The 15,890-nt window shown below is 43.8% G+C and overlaps 1 protein-coding gene across 1 annotated transcript in view; it reads right to left on the bottom strand.

The window, feature by feature from the left end:
- LOC132779644 (transmembrane protease serine 11C-like) overlaps positions 1-15,890 on the bottom strand; it is an 83,022-nt gene that overhangs the window by 21,684 nt on the left and 45,448 nt on the right. Inside the window, exon 4 of the mRNA XM_067470132.1 lies at positions 2,046-2,209. Within this exon, the coding sequence (XP_067326233.1) occupies positions 2,046-2,209 (164 nt within the window). The remainder of the gene's footprint in view (positions 1-2,045; positions 2,210-15,890) is intronic.

The raw sequence follows: 15,890 nt of genomic DNA, 5'->3' as shown, positions 1-15,890 counted from the left end.
TTCCATTTCTTGTATCCCTCACAACTGTGAAGTATGGTGGGGTGGAATGTATTGCCTACTCACCTGTGAACCATATACAGACATCTGCAACCTTCGACACCTTACTTTCTGACAACTTGATCTTTCAACATTGGCAAATTGTAGACAAGTTCCATTAATTTGATGATAGGTCTTCTCTTTTATCAGTTCTTCTTGCCTATGAGGCTCACTTAGGATTGCTTGTGTGCAAGTGACCTCTTATTGAATCACTTTTGAATGTGTGCAAAAGTGTGCATTAATTCAAAGGATATATATATACACACACACACACATATATAGTGTTACCTACATTTTTCACACGCCAAAATATCCGTATATAATCGAGCATAAGCCGACCCGAATATAAGCCGAGGCATCTCATTTTACAACAAAAAACTGGGAAAACGTATTGACTCAAGTATAAGCCGAGGGTGGGAAATGCAGCAGCTACTGGTAAATTCCAAAATAAAAATAGATACCAATAAAATTGCATTAATTGAGGCATCGGTAGGTTAAATGTTTTTTAATAAATAAGATAAGACTGTCCTCTGATTAAAGCATTATTCTAACCTTCTTCAGTGTAAATGTGTTTACATATCCTTCCAATAATAATGTACTACTAGAATAAAATTATATAATTGTTATTTCTTTGAAGCATCCTCAGTTCTACTGTCTGTAAAACCTAAACTGAAATTTAGTAGTACACAATGAGGCATGATGAGTGTTAGGCAATAGCTTCTAAGGGGTGTCTAGTCTTCTTCGTTATCAGATCTGACTAATCTGCAATGCCAATGAGCACCTAATCGGGATTGTTAATAAGTGTTCTGCCCCAGCTACTGAATAGAACCACCTGTTTTGTATAGATGTGAATAAATAGATTTAGGACCTGTCCACACAGACTAAAAAAAAGCTGTATTCATTACCTCATAGCCACTGTGAGCCAAATAAATGATGACTATGATTTTTTGTTTGCAATGTGTTTCTTTGGGCTTTAATCCTGTTTAAAAATTGACTTTTACACAGAAATTTTACAGAAAATTTGGAATTTGGGACATGTGGTTGGTTAGCAAGTCAGCATCACTTTGTTATGTTGTTGGGGATAAGAAACTGGATAATGGTATACACTGGTTGGTGGGAGGTGAACATTCCTACCAGAAAGTGGCTCTTTCCCAGGCTGAATTTTATACTTAAAAAAAAGTTCATGTTTGTGAATACTCTCATATCAGTATATCGTTTTTTATATACATAACAAAGAAAAAAGTATAGCATCCACAGCTATGTGGTAAAAATAATATTACACTGAAAATACATATTACCTCCTAACAGTGAGGTGAGTTTGCCAAACTGGTTATGGTGATTTCACCACAATCTGTATGATAGTTTGATTGCTCAAATTTTGAGTTAATTCTTCACTGAGAATCACTGCAGAATCTCCAGAAGTAAAACAAAAGGTATCACCTCAATAGCTTCCTTGAATGAAGTCGGAAATCTGTACATCAGAATAATTTTTACACAGTTCTGCCTTACTTCCACAGAATATTAGAAACATCCTCCCTCTGAAGGTAATTATTGGGACTATCTAAAAATTTTGATAGGGCTCACAGGAAACAGATTGTTTAAGCAACAGCATGACATTAGTTCTGTTAGTAGTGCTTTTTAAAAACTAACCAGGAATCACTGGGTTTTTTCGGGCTATATGGCCATGTTCTAGAGGCATTTCTCCTGACGTTTCGCCTGCATCTATGGCAATGCCTCTAGAACATGGCCATATAGCCCGAAAAAACATGGCCATATAGCCCGAAAAAACCCACAAGAACTTAGTGATTCCAGCCATGAAAGCCTTCGACAATACACTAACCAGGAATGTTACATACAATGTGGTACAGGTAAATCGTAAAGGATATTTTTCTACTGAAATCAAGACCCACAGTTCAAATATTTATGTAAATCAATATTAAAATATAAAGCAAAAATGCTCAAGCTTCCACAGTCAAATCCCAGTGAGTGAAGCAACTCTAGACACTTGCCTGAGAGGGAGGAAGTGGAGAGGTCAATTCGAGTAGACCCAGGATACATTTTCAATCTCTGCCGTAAAACCCTGTTGATTGTTGACCGATGCACCATTTTATCATCACTTGAGGAGAAGAGGAACATGAGCACGACTTGTGCAATCACTCCACCTGTATCTGGGCTGAAAGACAACCAAACCACATAATGCTTGCTGATTAATCTATATTTGTTCACATACACATTCAATTTTTCCCTGAGATTCGTCAATTTTGATAAACTGCAATGAATTTATATTCACAATCACTGTTTGAGAAAAGGGTAATAGGAATATCACTATTGTATTATTACTATTGCTATTATCAAATGTCTCCTGGTGGTTAGAAAAATCTCAAAAAGTAGCAAAGTCCAGCGCTCTGGAGGGCCCAGGGTTATTGAATAGTTTTTTTAAAAAATCACACAGATTTTAGTATTTTTGATTTGGATTCTACTCAAGAATATAGAAATCAGAAGGTTAGAGTTTTATAATGTGCCGTATTCCACTATCCATCTGTTTCATTAAAGTGTATGTAAGTACTAGGGGTGGTGGCACAGTGGGTTAAAGCACTGTGCCGGCAGTACTGAAAACCGACAGGTCGCAGGTTCGAATCTGGGGAGAGGCGGATGAGCTCCCTCTATTAGCTCCAGCTCCTCATGCGGGGACATGAGAGAAGCCTCCCACAAGGATGATAAAACATCAAAAATCATCCAGGCGTCCCCTGGCCAACGTCCTTCCAGATGGCCAATTCTCTCACAACAGGAGCGGTTGCTCCTGACACGACAAAAAAAAAAAAAGGACTAGGGGTGTGTAAATCTTCCGTTTTAAATTGTAAGTAGCATCCAATTCATAAGTTCTGTATATTTTTATATATGAACAGATATTAAGAAACACAGGGGGGTGGCGGTGCCCGCACAAAAACTTAAGAATCAAAACTTATTTAATACTTTTTTGTTTGAATTCCGTAATGCTCAGAAGTCCGTTTCATTTTCAGTGCAAGTGAGACAAAGCTAAAAAGGTTGCAATTCCTCTTTAAAATTAAGAAGAGATAGGTTCCCTATCACCATGAGGAAAGGAAAGCAACACCTCACTACCTCTGAGGATGCTTGCCATAGATGCAGGCGAAATGTCAGGAGAAATGCTTCTAGAACATGGCCCTATAGCCCGAAAAAACCCACAACAACCTAGGGTGGGAGGAGCTGAGCGAGCTAGGAAAGAGACTGAGAGAGCACAGAATTTTGGGGAATGTAGTTTGGGAAGATGAGGAATCCTATGGCAGATAATTCAAAAGGCCCTGTCCTAAACTACATTTCTCAGAATTCTGCTCAGCATCAGAAAGCTCCAACTAGGATAGGAAAGAGATTTGTCTCTCCTACCAGCAGCCAGAGTTCTAATAAATTGTTGTATCTGCAAAGAGGAGGACTGACTGATACTTCAAGACTAGTAAGTAAAACTGTGCTGGTCTGGGAATAAATCCTTTAATTGAAGTTTTATTGGTTAAAAATATTAAATGAGATAGCTGTTTATTAATTATTATTTATTTAAAACTTTTATATCCTCTCTAGCTCTTCTCTACCTCTGCAGAGGGACTCATACCGGCTAACAGCAGAGATTCAATGCTAACACTGAAAATCTAAAACATAATATACAACATTAAGTTACCAATTACATTACATAAATTACAAATAATTACATCTTGTGGCTTTTAAAACTGATTTTCTAAAAACATTTTCAAAAATTTCTGAAACTTGAGGAGAAGGATTCTCTGTTATCTTGAGTCATTGTATAGAAACTTTAAGGATATGGCTCTTGTAAGTTTTTTTGAAAAACTGTTTGCAATGATTTTGAAAATTCCCCAAAAATCCATGAATGAGTGAAATGTTCTGAAACTTGATGGGCTAACAGTGGTAAATGTGTTCTACAATCATAGCAAGTTTCATGCCAATAGCTCCAACAATGAGGGAGAAAGGAGCCCCTGAATTTTCTTCATTGGCACAACTACTTAATGATAAGTAACAAAAAAAGTAGTTAATTTGTTATAGTTACGATACAGACCCCAATTTATTTTATTTATTTATTTATTTGCTTTATTTCTATACCGCATATTTCAGCCCAGACAGGCAACTCAATGCGGTTTACATGGTACAAATTATCAACAGTGTCAGTGCAATTAAAACGCAACAAGTGCGACAAATAGGATCAACAACATCAATCCACAACAGTTAACAAACAGAACAAGACAGTCAACGCACACAACATAACGCCTCAGTGAAATCAGATCCGTTCTCATAATCCTTGTGCCATTCCTATGTTCCATTTACCGTCTTCCTTGATTGGTTGCACTGTTCAACCAAACGCTTGTTCATAAAGCCAGGTCTTAACCTTTCTCCGAAACGCCAGCAACGAAGGTGCCTGTCTGATGTCTGCCGGTAAGGCATTCCATAGCCGAGGGGCCACCACTGAGAACCCAACCAATTTCAGAAACACTTCAGAAATGATTTTCCCCCACCCCACCCCCAAATTTCATAATGAGTATTTAAAATTTTTTTTTCATTGATCGCGCAGGCCTGGCATTGCAATTCTGTCTATGGGAATTTCATCCCAATGACTTGTTGGTTTGTTTGGAATTTCTCCCAGGTGACTTATCACCACTGGTATCACAGTTGTTTTCTTTTCCAAGGGATCTCATGTTGTTGTTTTTTTTGCTAAGACGTAGTATGTTACTGTTATTCTTCTTGTTAACTACTTTACAGATAGTATCAGACTTCCAGTGGTGAAATAATACATCTCTGCAAATCACAATCATGCTGTGTTCTTGCTCAGCATGACAAAATGCATGGGAAGGGAATGACACTTTTGAGAGCTATGAACAACACCCACTGAAAGAAATGATGTCCATAAAGCACTACACTTGTGGAATGTCTTCCTTGTGTCTATTACCCAGAAATTGCTTCGTTTCCCCACCCAAAATTACTTGCAACATATTACTGATGACATCACAGTTGCACCATGCAAAATAATGCAGCAACAATTATTTTTGCAAGTCTTCTGATTCAGGCAGGAGGAGAAGTGAATGTGCCTATGTTTACACATCTTTCCACAGGTAATTTGTAATGATGCAAAATGGGATGAAACCCAAGCTTTCAATCCCCCATTAGTTGGCTAGCGTTTTCTAGGAATTATAGTTTCAAAAAACATTTCCACCTTTAATCAACACTAGCAATGACTGACCTTGAAGGAGCTGGGGGTGGTGATGGCCGACAGGGAGGTCTGGTGTGGGCTGGTCCATGAGGTCACGAAGAGTCGGAGACGACTGAACGAATGAACAACAAAGCAATGAAGAATACATGTAATGGGATATTCAGCCAGAAGCTTTTCCTGTTTGGAAATTCATGGGCTGAGTCCACTCACCTCTCTGTGCTTTAACATTACACTGCAATGCCACAGCATTCATTTTCTCAGTTTTCCACTCCATTTCCCAAAATTATCAAAGTATACTTGGGAAGGGTTTGGAGCAGGAAAAACCACTACTGAGAATTTACAAAAGCAGAGGGATTCCAAACTCAGGCACATTTTGGCAGAGAGTGAGGAAACACTGATACAGCTCCTAACCTCTGCTCTCCTATATCCAGACAACTTGGTAACTGTCGGACCATATCATGGAAAGAATATTTGCAAATGTTCTTATTCTTGACAAGAAAAGTGGTAAACTGCTGTAAAGTTATTTGCCCATATACTAGAACTAGGATGAGAGAACACCAATACTAGGTACTGTAGGTAGGCTATGTTTCAGGAGAAGCAGAGGCGGCCCTAGGTAATTTTCAACGGTAAGCAAACAGTATTTTGATGGGGGCCCCCCAACCAATCATCTATATATATAAATCTGTTAGGTTGGTTCAACCGGACAGCAAAACTCCACAACCCCCCAACAAAACTTAACCAAAATTCCCATGCCCATAACACAACCCACAAGGTACAAACATATCTACTCAAAATGAAAAACAACACAACAACACACTCACAAAACGGCAAAACAACAAAACTCACAAACCCCCCAATGAAACTTAACCAAAATTCCATGCCCATAACACAACCCACAAGGTACAAACATATCTACTCAAAATGAAAAACAACACAACAACACACTCACAAAATGGCAAAACAACTGAGCATGCGCATTGGTGCCCAGCCGCAAGTTCCCTGGCGCGCGCACACAGCCTTCCGGCCAACGTTCCCTCTGCAGAAGCCATGCCCACTCCAAGCCCCGCCGCGCCGCTTCCCGCACACACACACACCCTGCCGCACGCACACACACAACCCCCACGCTCCATCACTCCCTCCGCCACCGCACGCACACACACAACCCCCACGCTCCATCACTCCCTCCACCACCGCACACACACACGCAACCCCACGCTCCATCACTCCCCCCACCGCCGCACACACACACGCAACCCCACGCTCCATCACTTCCCCCGCCACCGCACACACACACGCAACCCCACTCCCCCCGCCGCTGCACACACACACGCAAACCCAGGCTCCATCATTCCCCCCGCTGCCGCACACACACACACGCAACCCCACGCTCCATCACTCCCCCGCCACCACACACACACACACAACCCCACGCTCCATCACTCCCCCTGCCGCCGCACATACACACGCAACCCCACGCTCCATCACTCCCTCCGCCGCCACACACACGCAACCCCACTCCCCCCGCCACTGCACACACACACGCAACCCATGCTCCATCACTCCCCCCGCCGCCGCACACACACACGCAACCCCACGCTCCATCACTCCCTCGCCGCTGCACACACACACGCAACCCCACGCTCCATCACTCCCCCCACCGCCGCACACACACACACACACCCCACTCCCCCCGCCACCGCACACACACACGCAACCCCAGGCTCCATCATTCCCCCCGCCGCTGCACACACATAATAGTCCAGATATCTAGCTCAACTTTGATAAGTTTTACTATAGGCCACAGCAACGCGTGGCAGGGCCCAGCTAGTTGATATATATTTTCTGTTTGTCGTGGGAGTTCTGTGTGCCATATTTGGTTCAATTCCATCATTGGTGGAGTTCGGAATGCTCTTTGATTGTAGGTGAACTATACATCCCACTTGCTCCCTTGCCTGGTCCGCTTTGGGTCCGGAGGCATGCCTGAACACCCCGGTGAGTGCACCAAAAATCACCTCTTCTCCTGACTTTCTCCTCAGCCATTGGGACTGAGAGAGAGAGAGACAGAGGTGGAGATGCCCACCTTTCCTGAAGGTATGCGCAAAAACAAAGGAGGGAGTGGAGGTGGGAGATACCTCCAGCCGGAGGGTCTCTCTCCCTCTCTCTCTCTTGGTCCCAATGGCTGAAGAGAAAGTCAGGAGAAGAGGCGACTTTTGGTGCTCAAGCTGGGGTCTTCAGACACACCTCCGGACCTAAAGCGGGCCACGTGCAGCGGCTCCACCCCTTGGCCCACCTGCAGATTGGGGAGAGGAGAGGAGGCGGGTGGAGCGCCGGGGGATTGGGAAAGGGAAAGGATCGAACTCGGAGAACAATTGAGCACCGGCTCAGGTCGCGCACCCGGTGGCCGGGTGGAGCAAGAACGAGAGGGGCAAGGCGAGGCTCAAGGGCCCGGCCCCTTTGGGAAGAGGATCGCCTGGCAGCAAGGCAAGAAAGCCAAGGCTCCCCCGGACTGCTAGGGCTGTTGTGAGCTGAGGAGGTGCTCCTCAAGTGGCAGTCGAGGGGCATTTACAGAGGCGCCTCTGCGCCCATGGCAAAAAAAAGTGTTCTGCGACCGCTTACTTCGCATAATGGACGAGCCGCCCCTGAGGAGAAGGAACTGGCAAACCCAGTCTGAGTATTCCTTGCCTATAGAATTCATGAAATCAAAAATATCCTTAAACTCTAACTCAAGAGAAAAACCTCTGAAATTTTTCATTTACGAAAAGAACAAATGATATACTTACATCCCTAGTATGAACACGGGGAGGAAAAGATACTGATGTTAAAAAGACTGCTGGCAGCAGAGATACCCAGTTCACTAGACTGGGTCTGTGAGCTTTGCTGAATTCACAGGAAAAGCCCAGATCTTCCCTAGGAAATTTAAAAACAATAGATTCAGAAATGCTTGTATCATTCTGAATCAAGATGAGTAGTTCTAATTCACTACCAATTGTTTATTTATTTCATTTTTATATCACTTTTCTCACCCCTGGGGGATGGGGTGGGGGTGGGTGGGACTCAAAGTGGTTCACAGCAGAGTAAACGGCAAAACTCAATGTCTCACAAAATATAAAATACATCACATACGATGAATAGGTCTTTTTAACAATCAAGTAACCTACAAAACCTGATATTATTTTTATTTATTTACTAGCCTTCCCTTGCCACGCATTGCTGTGGTTCTGTCTAGGAGGTATGGCTCAATTCTATCCTTGGTGGGGTTCGGAATGCTCTGTGATTGTAGGTGAACTATAAATCTCAGCAACTACAACTCCCAAATGTCAAGAGTCTATTTTCCCCAAACTCCATCTGTGTTCACATTTGGGCATATTGAATATTCATGTAGAGTTTGGTCCATATCCATCATTGTTTGAATCCAGAGTGCCCTCTGGATGTAGGTGAACTACAACTCCAGAACTCAAGGTCAATGCCCACCAAATCCTTTCAGTATTTTCTGTTGGTCATGGGGTTTCTGTGTGCCAAGTTTGGTTCAATTCCATCATTGGTTGGGTTCAGAATGCTCCTTGATTGTAGGTGAACTATAAATCCCAGTAACTACAACTCCCAAATGTCAAGGTCTATTTCCCCGAAACTCCATCTGTGTTGATATTTGGGTGTATTGAGTGCTTGTGCCAAGTTTGGTCCAGATCCATCATTGTTTGAGTCCACAGTGCTCTCTGGATGTAGGTGAACTACAACTCCCAAACTCAAAGTCAATGCCCACCAAACCCTTCCAATATTTTCTGTTGGTCATGGGAGTTCTGTGTGCCAAGTTCTGTGTTCAATTCCATCATTGGTGGAGTTCAGAATGCTCTTTGATTATAGATGAACTATAAATCCCAGTAACTGCAACTCCCAAATGACAAAATCATAATTATTTGAGTGATGGTCACTCCTTGTGTTGTGAGACATTTTGTTGCCAAATTTGGTGTGATTTCGTTCATTGGTTCTTTTGTTTTTAAGGTACTCATTATGCACAGAGCATTTTTATATATATAAATTATTTACAGTATTTATATTTAGCCCTTCTCACTGCAAAGGGGACTCAGGGCGGATCACAATGTACATGGCAAACATTCAATGCCATTTTTGACATATAAGACATACAGACAGGCATGATCATCAAGTTTGCAGACGACACCAAATTGGGAGGGATAGTGCAGAGGAAAGGAGCAGGATTCAAAACGATCTTGACAGATTAGAGAGATGGGCCAAAACTAACAAAATGAAGTTCAACAGTGACAAATGCAAGATACTCCACTTTGGCAGAAAAAATGAAATGCAAAGATACAGAATGAGGGACGCCTGGCTCGAGAGCAGTACGTGTGAAAAAGATCTTGGAGTCCTCGTGGACAACAAGTTAAACATGAGCCAACAATGTGATGTGGCGGCAAAAAAAGCCAATGGGATTTTGGCCTGCATCAATAGGAGCATAGTGTCTAGATCTAAGGAAGTAATGCTACCCCTCTATTCTGCTTTGGTTAGACCACATCTGGAATATTGTGTCCAATTCTGGGCACCACAATTCAAGAGAGATATTGACAAGCTGGAATGTGTCCAGAGGAGGGCGACTAAAATGATCAAGGGTCTGGAGAACAAGCCCTATGAGGAGCGGCTTAGGGAACTGGGCATGTTTAGCCTGAAGAAGAGAAGGCTGAGAGGAGATATGATAGCCATGTATAAATATGTGAGAGGAAGCCACAGGGAGGAGGGAGCAAGCTTGTTTTCTGCTTCCTTGGAGACTAGGACGCGGAACAATGGCTTCAAACTACAAGAGAGGAGATTCCATCTGAACATTAGGAAGAACTTCCTGACTGTGAGAGCCGTTCAGCAGTGGAACTCTCTGCCCCGGAGTGTGGTGGAGGCTCCTTCTTTGGAAGCTTTTAAGCAGAGGCTGGATGGCCATCTGTCAGGGGTGATTTGAATGCAATATTCCTGCTTCTTGGCAGAATGGGGTTGGACTGGATGGCCCATGAAGTCTCTTCCAACTCTGATTCTATGATTCTATGACAGATAGAGGCCATTCAGCAGTTCTTCCTGGAGGTTGCTCAATTCGGCCACAGGGGGAGCTGTCGCTTTGTCCACTATGACGTCAAGCCTTTTGATTTCTTCCTTGCTCTCCGGCCTTTTTATGGTGTCATAAATTAGCCTCCTCGCTTTAAGCAGTCCCTAATTCCTCTACTCGCAGCTCACAGATGTTTTCGAACTGCATAGATCGACAACGAGCTGGGCATTTTTTAACAGCTATTTTTTTAAACATCTATTAACAGTTGGGTGCTCAACCCCAACTTCGAACTTCGAACCCCGACTTCAAACTTGCCACCTTTCGGTTGGCAATGATTTATTGTAGCTGTTCAACCAGTTGTGCTACCAGCCTGGCCCTTTGAGGTCTCCCATCCAAGTACTAACTAAGGCTTTCAAGATCAGACAAAATCTATTGCCTGTAAGCTATATTTGAGAGGAAATAACTGGCAGAACCAATTGATGTGATTGCCATAAATAACATAACTTGAAGATGCACATACACTCATATGTTTGTTCTGTGTTGCTTGTAGAGAAAGATTTCTGATGAACCATTACCTTTATTTTTTATCTTTTATTTGAACTTATATGCCGCCATTCCCCTGGGGCTCGGAGCGGCTTACAAGAACAGGCTAAAATTGGACTCAATTTAAAAAGAATTTAAAACAATTTAAAAACAGCAATCAAAGATCAAAGGCCCGTCGAAACAGATATGTCTTACATGCCCTGCGGAAAGCTGATAAGTCCCGCAAGGCACGGACTTCAGGTGGCAGAGTATTCCATAGTGATGGTGCCACTGCTGTAAAGGCTCTGCGTCTGGTTGCTGTTAGATGCAAGGTCTTGACACTGGGAATTTCCAACAAATCTTGGTCTTCAGAACGAAGGGTTCTCTGGGGTTGGTGGGGGTGAGGCGGTCCCTCAGGTACATCGGCCCCAGACCATTCAAGGCCTTAAAGGTGAGTACCATTACTCTGAAAGTGATCCGGTGCTCAATTGGTAATCAATGCAGCTGTAGTAAGATTGGTGTTATGTGGCATCTCATCGGAATTCCCGCAAGAAATCGAGCAGCTGCATTTTGTACCAACTTGAGCTTCCGGATCACCGACAGAGGAAGGCCAATGTAGAGGGTGTTACAGTAGTCCAGTCTTGAGATGACCATAGCCTGGATCACCGTAGCTAGGTCATCCCTGGACAGGTAGGGGGCCAGCTGTCTAGCCTGCTGCAGATGAAAAAAGGCAGTTCTGCTAACGGCAGAGACCTGGGCCTCCATCGTCAGCAGAGAGTCCAAAAGGACTCCCAGACTCTTTACCAATGATGACGGGCGTAATGCCTCGCCATCCAGGGTGGGCAGATGGATGTCCCCACTGCCCGGTCCACCCAGCCATAGGATCTCCGTCTTTGCTGGATTTACCCTCAACCTAGCAATAATGTAATATTATGTAGTACTAGTGTTATGAATGATGTAATAGTACTATGTTAGTTATGTATTATGTAGTATGTTGTATGTACTTATGACTTGTAAGCCGCTCTGAGTCCCCTTTGGGGTGAGAAGGGCGGCATATAAATGTCGTAAATAAATAATAAATAAATAAATAAACCTACTGGCATGCAGCCATCCAGTAACGGCCTCGAGGCACTGATGGAAACAATCGGGTACAGAGTCCGGTCAGCCTTCCATCTTCAGCACAAGCTGAGTGTCATCAGCGTACTGGTAACACTCAAGCCCAAAACCTCGAACCAACTGAGCAAGTGGTTGCATATAGATGTTAAACAACAGAGGGGAGAGAATGGCCCCCTGAGGAACCCCACAAGATAGAGGGGACCTCTCAGAGACCAGGCCTCCCCTCTCCACTCGCTTCCACGGTTGTGAAGAAAGGAGGACAGCCAATTTAAAGCTGTCCCCCTGACTCCTACTAGCATACAAATGTACTGTTGAAACCAGTTCATCCCATATTGCCTATAGCACAAATGAAGAATTGCATGTGTAAATATACTGACTTGGCCACGGTAGTCCACGCTCTTGTCACATCCCGCCTAGACTACTGCAATGCTCTCTACGTGGGGCTGTCCCTGAAGACGGCCCGGAAGCTGCAATTAGTCCAACGCGCGGCAGCCATGATTCTAACAGGAGCGGAGCTCAGGGAGCACACAACCCCCCTGTTGCGCCAGCTCCACTGGCTGCCGATTTGCTACCGGGCTCAATTCAAGGTGTTGGTATTGGCCTATAAAGCCCTAAACGTTCCGGCCCAAGATACCTATCTGACCGCATCTCGGCCTATGAACCCACCAGGACTTTGAGATCTTCTGGGGAGGCCCTGCTCTCGATCCCGCCGGCCTCCCAAACACGGTTGGCGGGGACGAGAGATAGGGCCTTCTCGGTGGTGGCTCCTCGGCTGTGGAACGCCCTTCCTACAGACATTAGGTTGGCACCATCTCTCATGGCATTCCAAAGAAAGTTGAAGACCTGGATGTTTGTGCAGGTGTTTGAGTAATTTAGTGCAATCTGGTAACCGAACATAGGAATGGAACAATGGACGACGAACTTGGATAATGCATGGATGATGAGGCGATTGGTTATGGGTTTTTTGTAATAGTTGTGTATTGGGATTGCTTATTAGTTATTAATGGAAAATGTGTAAGTTAACTGTCATTGTTGTATGGAACTATTGCTGTTTTTATTGTCTTTACTGTTTGTGAACCGCTGTGAGTCGCCCTCGGGCTTGAGATACAGCGGTATATAAGTATAGTAAATAAATAAATAAATAAATAAATACTCAGACAATCATCTGGTAAAACATCCTTGTCATTCTGTGCAAATTCAATGGGAATATTTTTCCCATGAAAATAATTCTCCTCCCTAAAAGCCATCAGATGTTGAATAAGCACATGATATACACATGCACCTGCAAACTCAGAAAGCAGTGTCTTGATTTTAAAGCATTTAAAATGCAGCTCTAACATCCAAAGGTGTCGCCACGCTATTAACTGAAGTAAAGATCACAATTAAATCCGTCTAATTTATTATCTCATTGGCTTTATCATGGGTGTTCCCCGGAACTTTCCACAGTCTTTCCCCTCCTCTCCTCACCCTTGCCCCACCCTTTCTTCCTGTGCTGCACCACATACACAAATTAAGGCCAGTTCTTCAGGCACACCTCTTCAAATACCACAACACATCCTTCCTGTGAGCTAGTGACAGGTAAAATCAGTGACACCCTTTCTTGGTAATAAATTGCTGTTTGCTATTTATTCTGCTATCTCTATTATGGCAGAAAGAAGCTTGAATAAATTAACATATTTTAGGAGCTGGATGATGACTGCATTGTGTGGCTCCAAACCAGCACAGTGGTTGGATAGCAGCCACAGGTGGCTGGAACTGATTTAGAATAATAGAATCATAGACTCAAAGAGTTGGAAGAGACCTCATGGGCCATCCAGCCCAACCCCCTCCACCACACTCTGGGGCAGAGAGTTCCACTGCTGAACGGCTCTCACAGTCAGGAAGTTCTTCCTTTGATGATTTTGGCCTGCATCAATAGGAGCATAGTGTCTAGATCTAAGGAAGTAATTCTACCCCTCTATTCTGCTTTGGTTAGACCACATCTGGAATATTGTGTACAATTCTGGGCACCACAATTCAAGAGAGATATTGACAAACTGGAATGTGTCCAGAGGAGGGCGACTAAAATGATCAAGGGTCTGGAGAACAAGCCCTATGAGGAGCGGCTTGGGGAGCTGGGCATGTTTAGCCTGAAGAAGAGAAGGCTGAGAGGAGATATGATAGCCATGTATAAATATGTGAGAGGAAGCCACAGGGAGGAGGGAGCAAGCTTGTTATCTGCTTCCTTGGAGACTAGGATGCGGAACCATGGCTTCAAACTACAAGAGAGGAGATTCCATCTGAACATGAGGAAGAACTTCCTGACTGTGAGAGCCGTTCAGCAGTGGAACTCTCTGCCCCGGAGTGTGGTGGAGGCTCCTTCTTTGGAAGCTTTTAAGCAGAGGCTGGATGGCCATTTGTCAGGGGTGATTTGAATGCAATATTCCTGCTTCTTGGCAGGGGGTTGGACTGGATGGCCCATGAGGTCTCTTCCAACTCTTTGATTCTTTGATTCTATGATTCTATGTTCAGATGGAATCTCCTCTCTTGTAGTTTGAAGCCATTGTTCCGCGTCCTAGTCTCCAGGGAAGCAGAAAACAAGTTTGCTCCCTCCTCCCTATGATTTTCTCTCACATATTTATACATGGCTATCCTACCTCCTCTCAGCCTTCTCTTCTTCAGGCTAAACATGCCCAGCTCCTTAAGCCGCTCCTCATAGGGCTTGTTCTCCAGACCCTTGATCGTTTTAGTCTCCCTCCTCTGGACACATTCCAGCTTGTAAATATCTCTCTTGAATTGTGGTGCCCAGAATTGGACACAATATTCCAGATGTGGTCTAACCAAAGCGGAATAGAGGGGTAGCATTACTTCCCTAGATATAGACACTATGCTCCTCTTGATGCAGGCCAAAATCCCATTGGCTTTTTTTGCCGCCACATCACATTTGCCGCCACATCACATTGTTTAACTTGTTGTCCACGAGGACTCCAAGATCTTTTTCACACGTACTGCTCTCAAGCCAGGCATCTCCCATTCTGTATCTTTCAATTTCGTTTTTTCTGCCTAAGTGGAGTATCTTGCATTTGTCACTGTTGAACTTCATTTTGTTAGTTTTGGCCCATCTCTCTAATCTGTCAGGATCGTTTTGAATCCTGCTCCTGTCCTCTGGAGTATTGGCTATCCCTCCCAATTTGGTGTCGTCTGCAAACTTGATGATCCTGCCTTCTAGCCCTTCATCTAAGTCATTAATAAAGATGTTGAACAGGACCGGGCCCAGGATGGAACCCTGCGGCACTCCACTTGTCACTTCTTTCCAAGATGAAGAGGAAGCATTGGTGAGCTCCCTCTGGGTTCGTCCATTTAACCAATTACTGATCCATTTTGTTTGATCCAAAAAAAAAGAAGAAGTTCAAAACCTGTTTTGGATGTAGAGGGTGCTGGTGGTTCGATTTTAATTCCAATTTTCACAGAAAAAAATGTTCAAAACTTTTTGAAACTTTTGAAAGTGTTATTTCCTGTTTTATTGGGTGGTCTTTACTTTGAAAGTGGTTGTTTTATTCCAGAAACGGGGGAGGGGGGAGGGGGGAAGCAAAGGGAGGAAATTCATCTACTCTGTTTTAAAGCACTTGCCAGGCTCCAGACAGAAGCAAGGGGAGAGGAGAGGGAGGAAATTCATCCACTCTGCTTTAAAACGGCTTCCCAGGCTTGAGTTAAGGCCAGGGACCAGAAGCGGGGAAATGCTGAATAATTTCCGACTCACTGCTTCGTAATAGAAATCGCGGAAAAAACTTCGGAAGGGTAAAGGGACTTCCGGTTTCCTTAAAAACGTCAAAATCACTTCAAAAAGCAAATCTTTCCGAATTTATTCCAAATTACAAAAATTCCGACCAAATCTAACCATCCCTACTAGATATGGTTGCAGTCCCCTTGAACTCTCAGATCTGCAGCTTTAGTGTACTCCTGAATTCA

This window comes from Anolis sagrei, chromosome 6, assembly GCF_037176765.1.
Source record: "Anolis sagrei isolate rAnoSag1 chromosome 6, rAnoSag1.mat, whole genome shotgun sequence".
Taxonomy (NCBI): domain Eukaryota; kingdom Metazoa; phylum Chordata; class Lepidosauria; order Squamata; family Dactyloidae; genus Anolis; species Anolis sagrei.
The sequence above is the reverse complement of the archived record's forward strand: the minus strand, read 5'-3'. Positions and strand labels throughout refer to the sequence as shown.